Raw genomic sequence first — 14,440 nt, 5'->3', positions numbered from 1 at the left:
TTCTCTTTTTTTTCTTTTTTTTTTTTTTTTTTTTTTTGGCGTTTGCACTTTTTATTTTCATATGCATTTTGAATATTAGGAAGCTCTTAAATATTGCATTCCAGATTCTTTTTGTACGATTTAATAAAATTGAATTAACTTTTATGTATTTCAACGAAATACATTTTTTAGAAAATTATTGCCTAGAATAAAGTGTTGGTAGTATGAAAAGCTGTTTACAAAATATATTTTTTTTCATACCAAAGTCAGAGGTGCTTAATTTTTGTAATGTCAAACACGTGTAAGTACTTCTATATTGTATAAATTCAAATGAAAAATATAATAGAAAGAAATAATGAGAAAAATATTGGCAAAATGAATAACAGAGTCAACATTTATCGAATAAGTAATCGCTTAATATATATATATATATATTAATATATATATATATATATATATAAATAATATTAACTTAGTAATAATATTTAAAAGTATTAATGCTATTCAATGCTATTAATAAATAATGAAATGACGAAAAAAAAAAAATGAAAAAGAAATAATGAATTATTAAGTAATTAGATTACGCTATGATAAGTGTCTGATAGTTTATTTGCATAAAGACACTTTTAAATCTGTGCAGTTAGAAGAATTGACTCTCTGCGTGTGATTAAAATTTTTTGACCTTCTAATAAAAAAAAAAAAAAAAAGAAAAAAGAAAAAAAACACATTCAAAATTGTAGACATTAGCAATGAAAATATAAGTAGTAATTACCAATGGATAGATCATGGCCAAAGCAGCATTATTTTTTCACTAATTTATATTGAGAAAGAATGAAAAGGAATGTATGTATTGTACATAAAATGCTAGGCAGATAGATGGTGGTGGAATTATTTGATTAAATAATTCATTATTATGAAATGTATTATTACTACATTATTATAAATCTGATCTATATATGTACGTACATACCTGCACTCTCATGTGTGTGCACATACAAAAGGACACACATACACTAAAATGAAATCGTTTATTATAATATTACAAATTATTATTGTGAATTGTATTTATATATTGTACTTAATTGTTCTATAATTAGTGTTACTAATTACTATATCCTATAATTTTCGTTATATTATTGTTATAAGATTTTATGTTTATATAAGCTGATCTTATGACGAGGTATAAACAAAACAGGATATAATCGCATATAGAGATATGAGAAAGAAAAAACATGTGGTTGGTTATTTACAAAGAATGCAAAGTTTCTCTGATATAAAAGCGATTTATTTATATAAAGCCTAAGAGAATAATTTATCAACACAATTTTTTATTTTACACTAACATCTTTTTTTATATACAAAAAAAAATATATATATATATATTAAAAATTCAACTACATCTACGCATACGCTTAAGGATATTTACTTATGTTAATGTTTATGCAGGATATATATGTATGTATACATGCTTTATATATATATATATATATATATATATATATATATATATATATATATATGCCAAATGTTTTATATGTATTATAAAACAGTTTACTCTCTGTTCTACTTTCCGTACTAAAAAAAGTTTATGTTGCTTAACAAATAAAATATATTGAAAATATTCATTTACCATTATATAAAATGTAAAATATTATAATTAATTCTAACATATTGATTATTTTGTACGGAAAACAACTAAATATATTTAACTTAACATCCTTTAAATACACACACACACACAACACACACACACAACACACACACACACACACATACATATGATTCTATAAAGAGTATCAGTATACTCGTAATATAATTGACCTGAGGAATATCAAGCGTGATTGGCACTGTTATAAACACATGGTATTTAAAACATTTGCAAAAAAATATTTTATTGTAATGAAAACTTGTTATATATCCAAAGATTTTTTCTCATAGTGTTAATTATATATCTCTGTATTTGACTGTATGTCTTGCAGCACAATAAAATTGTGATGATTCTACCTTGATTATAGACGAAGTAAGATGATTTTTCAAACGTTATCTCAATCAATTTCATTTCGGTAATAATATTTATATAATATTTATATATCTATAGAAGATTAATAAAATTAATTATAGATTAGAGTATGTGCACGCGTGTGCGTAGTAATGCGTAATATGTAGATTGATAATGAAAAAATTAATTTCTATTGTTAATAACATTATTTACCATTTGTCGATAATATAGGTTTTTATTTTTTTTTTACTTACAAATTTGTCGGTAGTGTATCGATCAGATTCTGTTTTATCGACATGACTCAACAATTGATTATAAAGTATGATTTTTCTCGATGATAATGTAGGACACTTCTATCGTTTCTCGTCGATACATGGATCGTTCAACAGGTGACAGTACCGGCAGAACGAGGACAAAAAAGAAAAAAGACTGAGTTTTCAGAAAACCTTGGTAGAAGCTCGCTTACATTGGATCATGTTACATCGTCGGACTTGGATTGTTGTCTGATTTTCTATTGTGCGTTGTTTAAATAATCTGAAAAGAAATACAAGTCATCTCGAGAATTCAGTTTTGTAAGCATTTTTTACGTATATATTATACTGAGATAAAACAAATGCAGAAGAATGAAGACGCCAAAGTTCATGAAATGATCGAGAAGAAATTAACGATCACAGTGAAATCACACAGTAACGTGTATCTAACAGTATATTGATTGCAGTCCCTTTCGCGGTTAAAATTCACTTTAACAATCTGGACAAGAATGAAACGTATGCACGTGTAGAAATAAGAGGTTAGTTTCTATTGTATGTACCGTAACTTTTATTTTTGTGTAAATATTTAATTATGATAATTTCATTTCTATGTGTAAGTATTGTATAAATTTACATAAAATGAGGATACATGAGCAAATAATGTTAAAATATTAGAAATTTTGTTTAATTCTATTTAAACATTTTTATTTTTCTATTCAATCGTTCGAGCTATATACAAAATAGAAGAATACGTTGTATTCATACATTAATTCATATTAAAAATATAATAATTTTAACGAACTAAAATTCGTTAGGCACAATGATTGACGGAAATTTCGTTATTCGAATACGTCGATTTTTAACGAATAAAATGAAATTGTTTGTTTTTTTTTTTTTTTTTTCGAAATCGAATCAAAATATAGACTTATTTTTTTGGCGCGCTATCGAGACTACCTTTCTTTCTTAATAAATCATATGAAAAAGGTGTGGTTTGTCGATCGTAAACAATAATTTTTGCACGAATCATTGATTTCTTTATCACGATGGAAGAAACGACGCAAATAATTTTTGCGAACTACGTAAAAGAAAAACATAATAGCGATACTACAATCGTAGGAAATTTTTAAAATATTCTTTTGATGTGGTAACGTTAAAAATATCGTAAAAAAAAAAAAAAAAAAAAAAAAAATAAAAAAAAAAATAAAATAAAATAAAAGGAAAGAAAAAAAAAGAATTCTTAAAAATCGATAAATTTTTTTTTGGTTACGGAATTACGTAACGTCCGTATCGATCGTTATTTGGTATCCTATTCGTACATGAAACAAATTGATATAAATTACATAATAGACAAAGAAATATTAATAAATTTAAATGTAGACGAATATATTGAAATATTTAATATAATATTAATGAAATAATATTTTCAGATAAGATAATACATACGAATACATAATAACATATGTCAACGTATGTGTGTGTGTGTGTGTTTACTTTAATTTTCTCGCTTGTCCTACTTGTATAATCGAACATTTGGTCAGAATTCATAGATTACGTTAGCTTGAGTAATTATACAAAAAATTATCTCTATGCAATTATTACGTATATTACAGAATATCACTTTTGATATGATATATTTTCGTAATAACTTTAATAATTTTTCGTCATAAGCTATTAAAATAGATAAGTAATAATGCATCGAGTTATACGTATGATAATAATACGTACACGCCTTTCTTTTTTTTTTCTCTTTCCTCTTCTTTTTACGTCGTTTTCTCAATGTTCCAGATAAATTTCAATCGAGTAGTTGAACTATCTTTTTAACCTTTCAATAAAGAAGAAAGCGTATTGTAACCCCATAACAAAATAAACTGATTAATTGAATGTTATTTTCAATTAATAAAATTGTGTTTGCATTTGGTTCAACCAGATATCCGTAAATACACAGTTTTTATGACGTTTCTTTCTTTAATTCCGTTTACATTTGGATTTGTCAAATCTTAAATAATGATATCGAATATAAGATGTTTTAAACGTGAACGTTTGATGAAAGAAGAATTAATGTGTGCGTAAGAACGATTATAAATTAATAGAGGATAAATTACATCGTAAGCAAACAGCTGCATGTATATATGTATGTATCCTATGTAGGTATATATGTATGTATGTATATATGTGTATATATTAAACTTTTAAACATTATGATAATCTTATTTCACAAAGAATTCGAAACATTAGTTGTTTGTTTAATACATTTTATCGATCGTTAATTCATTGTTTCATTAATATTATATTAAATATAATTTGGATACGTTATTACGATTGATACAATTTATTGTCATTTATGCAGAATTCTGTTGTTGTTATTTTTTTTTTTCCTTTTTATTTTCTATATATTTTTAGGTTAAATCATACAACTTTCAAAAATTCGTTACCGTGAAACACATTTGCACACTTTATTTTCGTTAGAAACATGGATCGATTTAAAGGAATAGAATACATATGTGTACAGATATAAAGTGTTCAGAAAAAAATTAAAGAAAAAAGAAGAATGTATTACAATGCATTACAAAGCAATGGAGTCTCATGAATGATATCAAACAAACAATGATTAAAACGATAACGTCATTCCTATGTTATCTGTAAACTTAGTCGTATCATAACCACAGAAGTATCAACAAAATAATCAAGCAATAATTGTCATAAAATTCATTCATTCGTTACGTCGTAATTTCTCTCTCTTTCTCTCTCTCTCTCTCATCGTTTTTTATTTTGAATTCTTAGCACAAGATATTTAAGAGAGAAATGATATCTCGTAATCGATTAGAAATATCTTTGATTTATCCTTGTACCATTTTCTATTCGCCCTTATACGTTTGTCAACGAATTCGTACTTGACTCTCTTCAAATCGAAATAAGTTTCTTTGCACGTATATATACGATAAAGGTACGAGTGAATATAAATTCTACTTCATATTATTGACTATTTTTGTTGAAAAGGCATTTATACTATATGTTCTTTTTTCTTTTTGTATATACATCTCTTTTGAACATCATTGTTAAGATTTATGTATGCAGTAGTTTCAGTGTTTATTATGATAATGATTTTAGAAAACCGATCATGAAAGATTATGTAAGATATTTTTAGCACGTACGTATTTTTTTTCTCTGTGTGTGATATGTGTGTATGTGTATGTGTGTATGTGTGTGAGAGAGAGAGAGATTTTTAGGTTAGAAATTATAGATTTATTCTCTATAACATCAATGAAATTGATATATAAATAAGATCGCATAAATCAAAGTATTACGATTTTAATACGTTCCCGCGTAAATATAGATTTTAAATATGGCTGCTACATTTTTCAACTACGATGAGACTACGTGAGACGTATACAATTCTAGAAACGTTTATGACGTCATTGATATCTACGTAAATACAATATTTCTGATCAGCTTTAAAGATCTATATAATAATATTAATAATGATAATAATACGTAGCAATGTTTTTTTTTTTTTTTTTTATTGAAAATTCTTTTATTGAAAATTTTTTTATTGTTAATATATATAAATAACATTTGTATATAATAACGTAGTATTTCCGTACTATGTAGTATCTTGTCGATTATTCCATTCGGTTCGTAGTTATTTATTTATTTATATTTAAATTTAAATCTTCCATTATTTAATTAAAGAATTATTTTCGACAGGTAATACTCGTTTATATCTCTCAAGGAAAGTTCTTTCATCAAAGAAAAAATTGTTGGATTTAAATTGATAAGACGACAGAACTATCTTTGAAAGTGCAACGAACTTGCATTCACAAAGGGACACCTTCATTAATCATTGTCCTCATACGAAAGGCAAGATGACTCTCTTCCGGAAGTACAATGGTAAGTGATTCTTGAATGAATTAAAATTATATTAGTCGTATCATATATCTTATATACGATTTATAAAATTAATTTATAAATAAATTAAAATATTTTATATTAAATTAAATTTAATATAAAATTTATAAAATTTAAATATTAATATACTTCGAATAAGTAATAATTTATTTTGAAATTATTATAGATGAAGAATTATGATTAAGGAGAAATATCTCAGTTTAAAATTGCCGCGCTTTTTCATATCTCACTTCTTAAATTATATATTTATTTATTTTTTTTTTTTTTATTTTTTTATATTAAAAGTTCGTATTAATCTGAACGAAAAAAAACAGTTATATGTAAAAATGATAAATAAGAATTTATTATTATTCCTATAAAAATATAATGTTTGTAAATAAAGTGAGTTTCTAATTAAATAAAGTACGTGTCTAATTTCGTTTGAATACAAATGAGCAGAGAAATGCAAAAGTGATATACATAGTAGGAGGTATAATTCAATATACTCGAATGTCACGTACGATTGATGATGCATTATCGTGTAATGTGTAATTATCGATTTGTATCTATATTTGTTTTATAATATAACGCTATAATATTTTTATGTTTATGTATGTGCGTATATATGTATATATATATATATATACATATATACATATACATATATACATATATATATATATAAAAAAAGAAATATATATATAGCTAAATATTTTTATGTCGATGGATGTATGTGTGTGTATGCGTGTATATATATATTAATAAAAATGTGCGTACGCTCGTATGTGTATATATACACACATTTTATTTTTTTCAAGTTTATTTCACCCACCTTTGAACCATTTATAATTTGAATCTATCTTATCGAAGATACACGTAATGCTTTGCAAAAATAGACTGAGAGAAATGTATACTCTATAAACATGTTAGGAAGGTCATTTGAATAGAGCCAATTCGGTTTTTTTTATATTTTTTTTTCGACGTCTAAAATTATTCGTTATATTTTCTAGCATAAAAAAAATGCATCAATTACATGCCATAATCAAATTTATTCAAAGATAAAAAACTATATTTATGTCATAAAACGTATTACATAAATGTCAGTTTGTTATCAACAAAATTGTTTTGCTAAAATATTCAAGGTTGACATTAAGATTTACAATAGTTCACTCATTACAATAAATATTATTAAGATTGTTGGTTTATGTCATGATAATTCAAATATTGAAGGAAGTTATTAAAAAGATAAAATATTTATGATATTATAAATTATTAAATATTTTTGTATTAATTATTCAATCAGTCATGTTCATAACAAACATCGTCAGCATCGAATGTATTTATATATAAATGAAAATTATCTGTAATGACTTTTAACCTATTGTCTATTGATAATCGCAATTTGCATATCTGTTTTGATTCTTTTTCTTTTTTTTTTTGTTTGTTTGTTTTTTTTTCTTTTTTACAGAAAAAATACCACGCAGAGGTATTCTTGGTGCAATGATGTTTTTGGCCTGTATGTTCTCATATGTGATACGTACAAATTTGTCTATTACCATTGTTGCTATGGTAAATGCGACCAGTAAAACTGGAACTGTTGGTCCTATTTGTATTGCAAGTTCTCTTACGAGTAATAAAACTACTGAACTAAAAGATGTAATACTCTTTAAAAATATTTCTTTTGATATTTAATATTATTAGTATATGATTTAATTCCAAATAAATTTCAGTATGGTGAACGTTACGAGTGGAATCAGCATATACAAGGGCTTTTGCTTTCTGGATATTTTTATGGTGTTTTACCAGCCAGCGTACCAGCCGGACTTTTAGCTGAAAAGTATGGAGGTTCTAAAGTGGTTGCGTAAGTTAAATTATATTTTAATACAATCGTTGATTAACTTTTTAATCCTCAAAATTATTGTTATTATTAGATTTGCCACGTTAATTCCTGCAGTATTAAATCTTTTGATGCCATGGGCTTCTAGTATTCACTATGGCTTTGCTTTTGTGCTTCGTTTTATGATGGGATTTTTTGGTGTAAGTTTTTTTTAATAATCTACATTATCATTACATTTATTATTATTCTTATAAGATAAGAAAAACTTTAATATATACAAGTAATTAATTTATACATAGTGATAAAACAAAAATTTATCTTTATAGTTTTAGTTTATTAACATCCTTCAAGGATTTAATCTCATAGCACTTCACATTATCTCCTTCTGTAACATGTTATTTCTAGTAGATAACACTTAATGATGTGATAAGCCTATTAAAAATACTATTATAGGGTGCTGTTTATCCTGCTCTTCATGCAATGATTGCAAGATGGGTACCACCTAGCGAAAAGGGGATGTTTGTGTGGACTATGCAAGGTTACATCTTAATCATTTAAATGTTAAATAATCAACAAATACAAAAATAACATATATGCAATTTTTTTTTATAGGTGGACCTTTTGGTACAGTTGTAACATTTTCTTTATGCGGCCAAGTAATCAGTGCTTTTGGATGGAAAGCAGCATACTATGTTACCAGTGGACTTATGTTACTTTTTTATGTTCTGTGGGTTTATCTTATATATGATACACCTGATGTTCATCCAGGAATCACTCAAAAAGAAAAGTTATATATAAAAGAGCAAATAGGTACATCTATATCAAAACAAAAAATGCCACTTCCTATAAAATCTGTTATCACATCGGTACCATTCTTAGTTCTATTATGGGCTCACTTTGCAAATATGTGGGGCATATATTTCATTGCAACTAATGGCCCAAAATATACTTTGGAGGTACTTGGATTCAACATGAAATCGGTTAGTTTCTGATATTTATAATAAATGAAATATACTTTTTTTTTTTATTATTATTTATAAAGATATTGAATTAATTATGAAATGTTTTATATCCATAGGGTGGCTTTTTAACAGGCTTACCTTACATAGCAAGATTAGGTGCTGGAGTATTATTTGCAGCTGCAGGTGATTATATTCGAAGAAAAAATATTTTAACTTTAGGACTGATTCGTAAAATATTTATGCTGTTTTGTGAGTATCTAATACAACATTTTCTACAAAGATATATATTTATTATTTATATATATATATACTGAAAAAAAATTTTTATTTACTAGCACATATGGGTCCAGCTGTTGCCTTGATTATTATGACTTATGCTGGATGTGATGCAACAACAGCAATGGTGATGTTGATCTTGGCATTGACTTTTAATGGTGCTGCTTGCCAAACTAGTTTAGTAAATCATCAAGATCTTGCACCGAACTTTGCTGGTTCTTTGTATGGTGTTATGAATACTTTTGGTAGTTTTCCTGGATTTATTATCCCACCAATTATTGGTGCTTTAACCAACGAAAGAGTATGTCCAACGTTATCGAAAATCCATATAAGAATATATTATTTTTAATAGCATTTGTTAATATCTATTTATTTTATAGAATGGAGTAGAAGAATGGCGTATTATGTTCTGGTTATCAGCAGGAGTATTTTTTTCGGCAACAATTCTATTTTGGATCTTTGGATCTACGCAAATACAACCATGGAACGACTTGAGCCATTCTAAACCTACAGAAACACTAGAAGAAGAGAAGCAAATGACAGTAATGGAAGTGCCGATGAAAGAATTACAGACTGAGAATGAGGAGAATGAACGTCTGTAAAGTATTACAGATAATTTAAAATTTAGATCGAAATATGCTAGGTTACATTTTTATTAGGGAAGGTAATTTTAAGTTTTTTTTATCTCATCATCTTTCCACTATTTTTTTTTTTTTTTTTTTTTTTTTTAATGGAAATACACATTTCTTGATGACTGCTACAATGCAAAATTTACTTTTATGAACAACGAAGAATTTTATCTATTACATCATTTTTTCAAGACCTTTTTATGATTTTCTATTATTATTTTTAATTTTCATTCGTTAATAGTCAAGCACTTTATCTCGATAAGAATATCTTACTAAGAGATTTACTTAGTATAATAATTTTTACTCTTATATTTTATCTGACCAAAAATATTAATAGCATACCAATTTTAGCATACAGATTTATACAGATTTATACATATATATATATATATATGGACTTTTGGACTTTTATATATAATTATAAATTAATACTATACGTATGCTTATTTATAAGTATTTATAAAATTATATTTTCTTATTAATTTATATGTGATTATCATTGAACTACTTAATGAATACCAAAAATTAAGAATCTTTGGTATTTTCTTTACATACACGTGTTAATCAAATAACTAACATTTCATGCCATAAATAATTATAAAACTTTGGAAAATGTACATTACTTATAGTTCAGAGGATATGTGTGATCTATTGTAAAAGTGACAATATTGTACGCTTATAAATATCTTGATATCTAATTTTTTGGTTTTTATAATTTTACGATTAATACATTTTTGTGATAAAAAATTAATAATTTATTCACAATATATATATATATATATATATATATATATATATATATATATATACATACATATATATGTGAAATAAAAACTTCCAAAAATTTTATATATCTCGAAAAAACAAAACTAGAAATAATAGATTCAATATGTCTGCCACAGAGTAAACTGTACGTTACATAAAAGAAAAGAAAAAAATTATTTTACTTTTTCAAATATGCTCTAAAAATACGTATGTAATTATTGATTGGATCATACTGCGTACGTATAATATAATACTCAATAAAAAGTATGATGCAATATGTACGATTAAACATCTAATACCGAAGATAATTGTATTCGAAGATAATTGTCGAAGCGATGTTGTTGTGTACATTCTATTCAATAACAAAAGTATTATTTCAAAAAGTTTAAACAGAGAAAAAGAGGTTGTAAAATTTTTATAATTTATTGTAAAATTTTCTTATATAACAAAGATTGAATATTATGAATTCGATACATCGTATGTACGTTATAGCACATCGATGTAATAAAATCAATTGTTGTACGTACAAATATATGAAAGAATCCTATACATAAATATGTATTTATGAAGTCGATTGTATAGGAATAATTTTCACGTTACAAGAATTATTATTTTCAGGAAACTCACTCAAAGTATCTTCTAATGTATAACAAATATGACACAAACATTTATCATTTCCTAACGACGAGTTATAAGTTTTGGTATCGATAATACTATTATTATCTTCAATATTTTCTTCATTAACATAATCATCTTTTACCTTTGAACAAAGGCACGAATTATTAATTGTATTCGTATGAACGTTATCGACTATATCGTTTGTTCTTTTTGTCAATTTTTCTAAGACAGATATAGGACAGGTATCACGAATACAGAAGGTACTCTTCAAAATTTCCAATACCTTCATAGTTTGCAAATTTAACTTTTCGTTTTTATCGGTGTCACTCAAGGAACCTTCGTATTAAAAAGATTATTTTTTATTTTACTAATCATAAAATATATACATATATATATATATATATATATATATATATATATATATATATATATATTAATTTATATATAAGACAAATTGATTTTTTTTACTTTGAGGAGACCATGGTATAGTTAAAGCTGTATCAATTGCACGAGTCCATCCATCAAGAGAATCTTTTTGAACAATAACAAGTAAATATCCTTTTTTCTTATTCTATACAATATAATATATACTTCTTATAAATTTAAAAATAACATTGACATTACCTGTAAGATTTATTCTTTCTTTCGGCTTTAGAATAATATCGATTGTTGTGGCTGATTCTGAGGTAAAATCATCCGAAACTGAAGTTGTACTTATCGTTGATGATGATCTTTCTTCGGTAATACAACTCGAACATACTTTATCAGCTTCTATCTTGAAAGAATTACTAACAACCTGACATGGTCTACTACTATAAGCTAAAAGTATATCCTGCGTACGCAACGTTCGTATATCTTTATCTCTTTTTATGCACGCATAACACTTTGAATCTTTTAAGCAAATACAGCTAATACTTTCCTTAAGTTTTGTTATTTCGTGGATACCCGATATACTGGTCTGTGTAAAGACTGTATCTGTTTCCTTCTTCATCATTAACTTTGCTATCTTTTCTCTTCTTTGACTTAAGATCTGCTCGATTAGCTTATCTAAATTATTGAAAGAACTTTTTTTTTTTTTTATATGAGTTAAACATAAATTATTATTAAACCATTAATATAAATCAAAAGGAGTTACTTGCTAAAATTCTAATGATTACTTTTAATTAACTCTAGTTGTGCTAGATCTCAAAATGATTTCAAGTTATGCACCTTCAAAGATTCGTTACAATCCAGGCACTTTGAACAATTGTCATTTATATAAAATAATGAATAATTTTTATTTCAAAAAAATACTATATATTCTTTGAAGCCACGGAAATAATAGTCAGTAGATTTGAAAACGTATTTTCAATTCTTTCCTCATAAACAAAAATTCATGAAACATACAATGCTCAAATTGTAATTTAATTGAACTCTAAATCAGTCTGGGATTGTCTTATAATCCATAGGCACAACTAGGGTTAATAATAATAATTTTATGTGTGTGTGCGTATATGTATATATATATAATGTAAAAACTAACCGTGTTTTTGATTTCGTATTTTTTCTATTTTAGAACCAATGGAAGCAGATTTTATAACTGCATCTTGAATAATAGACTTAGTGACAATATATGCATTTTCATAGATAACTTCACAAACCGATTTTAACAGATCATCGATGAGCGCTAATACCACAATCGATGATTCCAATGAATCAACGACTATTGGTAATTGTAATTTACGTAAAACATCATCTTTCTTTTCGTCCACCGTATAAGTAGCTATAGTTTGAACATCTTGATCTTTTGGAGGATATCTAATTAATTCACCACACTTTTTAATGATCTCATCGAGAATATATTGAGTCAATATTACAGACTCAATGGTCTTATCCAAACAATCATTTAATATTTCATTTATCAAGTTTTTATTAGCTTGATAATCTGAAAGTAATTCGGTATTGGAACTTTTAGGTTGACAAGTTAATTCAGTTTGCGTTTCGTTGTCGATTACAATTTTATCCGTTATTCCATTGTATTTTACCAAGGTCTGAGTAAAGTTTTCAATTGTAATCGGACGTAAGAGATTTGTTGGATCTAAAATCCAAAAAACACGTTCTTCTAGATAATATAGGATATCGGATATCAAGGTATTTAGCTCAGTTTGCAAATAATCTTCTTCGTTCCATACAAAACGTATATCTTTTATTTCTTCCTCTTCCTTTTCTTCCTCTGTAATGTCGATTTGTAATATTTCTGTGGTAATTTGTAGAGTTAAATCTGGATCAATCGTAAGTATTGTTTGCGTTTGACGAGTATTTTTTATCTCTGGCATTGGACCATCTCTCATAGATGCTAATAAATATTTCATCAATTATTCATAGATTTTCTTTTAATGTTCATTGGTTTATTGTATTTTAGATTGATTAAGAGACAATTAAAATAATAATAATAATAATAATAATAATAATAATAATAATAATAATAATAAGAAGAAGAAAATATTATTTATTATAATTCTTATTTATTAAAATATTAGTATGTTAATAATGTTTAAAATATAAAAACCTTATTATTATAATAAAACACGATTTATTTGTTAATCAATTCAATAAAAATGAAAATAAAATTCAAAAAGTTCTCAAAGAAAGATTTATGTTAATATTTAAAATAAATTTTATATGTAAAAAAGATGATAGTAAAAATAAAAAAAAAAAAAAAAAAAAAAAAAAAAAAAAAAAAAAAAAAAATCTTACTTACTCATAATATCTTCATAATATTTCATAGGAGGACAAGGTGAGCTCATATACAACGTTTGTGAAATTTGATCCTTATATTCGATTGGTATGTCAACGACCGATACGCCTTGCAAATATGTTTGAACTTCGACGTGTTTAATATTATTTTCTTCCTCTAATTCATTAAAATCAACGAGATACTTTGGAGTTAGGGGTCTTCTATAAACAAAACTATCGGTATTTAGATCCAATGAAGTATTCATGTCTGCGGACACCAAAATCTTTGATTTGATTTCTCTAAGTACAGCATCATCTTCCGGTGTTATAGTTAATAACGTTTGAGCCCACGAATTTTCTTCTTGTATTTCTTGTGACATCTGTGTTAGTTAAATTATATATATATACATATATATACATATATATAATATATATAGATGTAATTTTTTCTTTTCGACTTTACTTTCTTAAGTGGACCATCTTTTATTTCATCCTTTAACGACATCTCACTATATCGTAATGAA

At 25.6% G+C, this 14,440-nt stretch overlaps 2 protein-coding genes across 4 annotated transcripts; one reads left to right on the top strand and one right to left on the bottom strand.

Moving 5' to 3' along the window:
• Positions 1-2,398: 2,398 nt before the first annotated feature.
• Positions 2,399-10,095, top strand: LOC118442724 (dietary and metabolic glutamate transporter). Of its 3 annotated transcripts, XM_035868684.2 has the most exons (11): positions 2,399-2,550; positions 2,697-2,768; positions 5,935-6,117; positions 7,583-7,770; positions 7,845-7,975; positions 8,046-8,151; positions 8,405-8,489; positions 8,564-8,931; positions 9,030-9,162; positions 9,249-9,490; positions 9,570-10,095. In XM_035868684.2, the coding sequence occupies exons 3-11, from the start codon at positions 6,093-6,095 to the stop codon at positions 9,789-9,791; spliced, it is 1,500 nt and encodes a 499-aa protein (XP_035724577.1). In that variant the 5' UTR covers positions 2,399-2,550; positions 2,697-2,768; positions 5,935-6,092; the 3' UTR covers positions 9,792-10,095. The 3 variants fall into 3 exon arrangements, with proteins under 3 accessions (XP_035724577.1, XP_035724578.1, XP_085519870.1); XM_035868685.2 differs by lacking the exon at positions 2,697-2,768 and having other exon boundaries at positions 2,420-2,550; XM_085663744.1 differs by lacking the exons at positions 2,399-2,550; positions 2,697-2,768 and adding an exon at positions 5,153-5,173.
• Positions 10,096-11,098: 1,003 nt separating this feature from the next.
• Positions 11,099-14,296, bottom strand: LOC146872252 (uncharacterized). Its single transcript, XM_085663745.1, has 5 exons — positions 13,942-14,296; positions 12,724-13,536; positions 11,826-12,248; positions 11,670-11,732; positions 11,099-11,537 (listed from the first exon to the last, which is right to left on the bottom strand). Exons 1-5 carry the CDS (start codon positions 14,294-14,296, stop codon positions 11,146-11,148), a joined length of 2,046 nt encoding a protein of 681 aa, XP_085519871.1. The 3' UTR covers positions 11,099-11,145.
• Between the last annotated feature and the right edge of the window lie 144 nt (positions 14,297-14,440).

This window comes from Vespa mandarinia, chromosome 24, assembly GCF_050613455.1.
Source record: "Vespa mandarinia isolate Hongniang chromosome 24, ASM5061345v1, whole genome shotgun sequence".
NCBI lineage: Eukaryota > Metazoa > Arthropoda > Insecta > Hymenoptera > Vespidae > Vespa > Vespa mandarinia.
The sequence above is the reverse complement of the archived record's forward strand: the minus strand, read 5'-3'. Positions and strand labels throughout refer to the sequence as shown.

Excerpts from the sequence above, each read along its gene's own strand:
- LOC118442724 (XM_035868684.2), top strand. The coding sequence starts at position 6,093 with ATGACTCTCTTCCGGAAGTACAATG. Across the intron at positions 7,771-7,844 it reads AAACTACTGAACTAAAAGAT|TATGGTGAACGTTACGAGTG; the intron begins GTAATACTCTTT and ends AATAAATTTCAG. Across the intron at positions 9,163-9,248 it reads TAAAATATTTATGCTGTTTT|CACATATGGGTCCAGCTGTT; the intron begins GTGAGTATCTAA and ends TTTATTTACTAG.
- LOC146872252 (XM_085663745.1), bottom strand. The coding sequence starts at position 14,296 with ATGTCACAAGAAATACAAGAAGAAAATTCGTGGGCTCAAACGTTATTA. Across the intron at positions 12,249-12,723 it reads AATACGAAATCAAAAACACG|ATAAGCTAATCGAGCAGATC; the intron begins GTTAGTTTTTAC and ends TCAATAATTTAG. Across the intron at positions 11,538-11,669 it reads TATACCATGGTCTCCTCAAA|GTTCCTTGAGTGACACCGAT; the intron begins GTAAAAAAAATC and ends TTTAATACGAAG.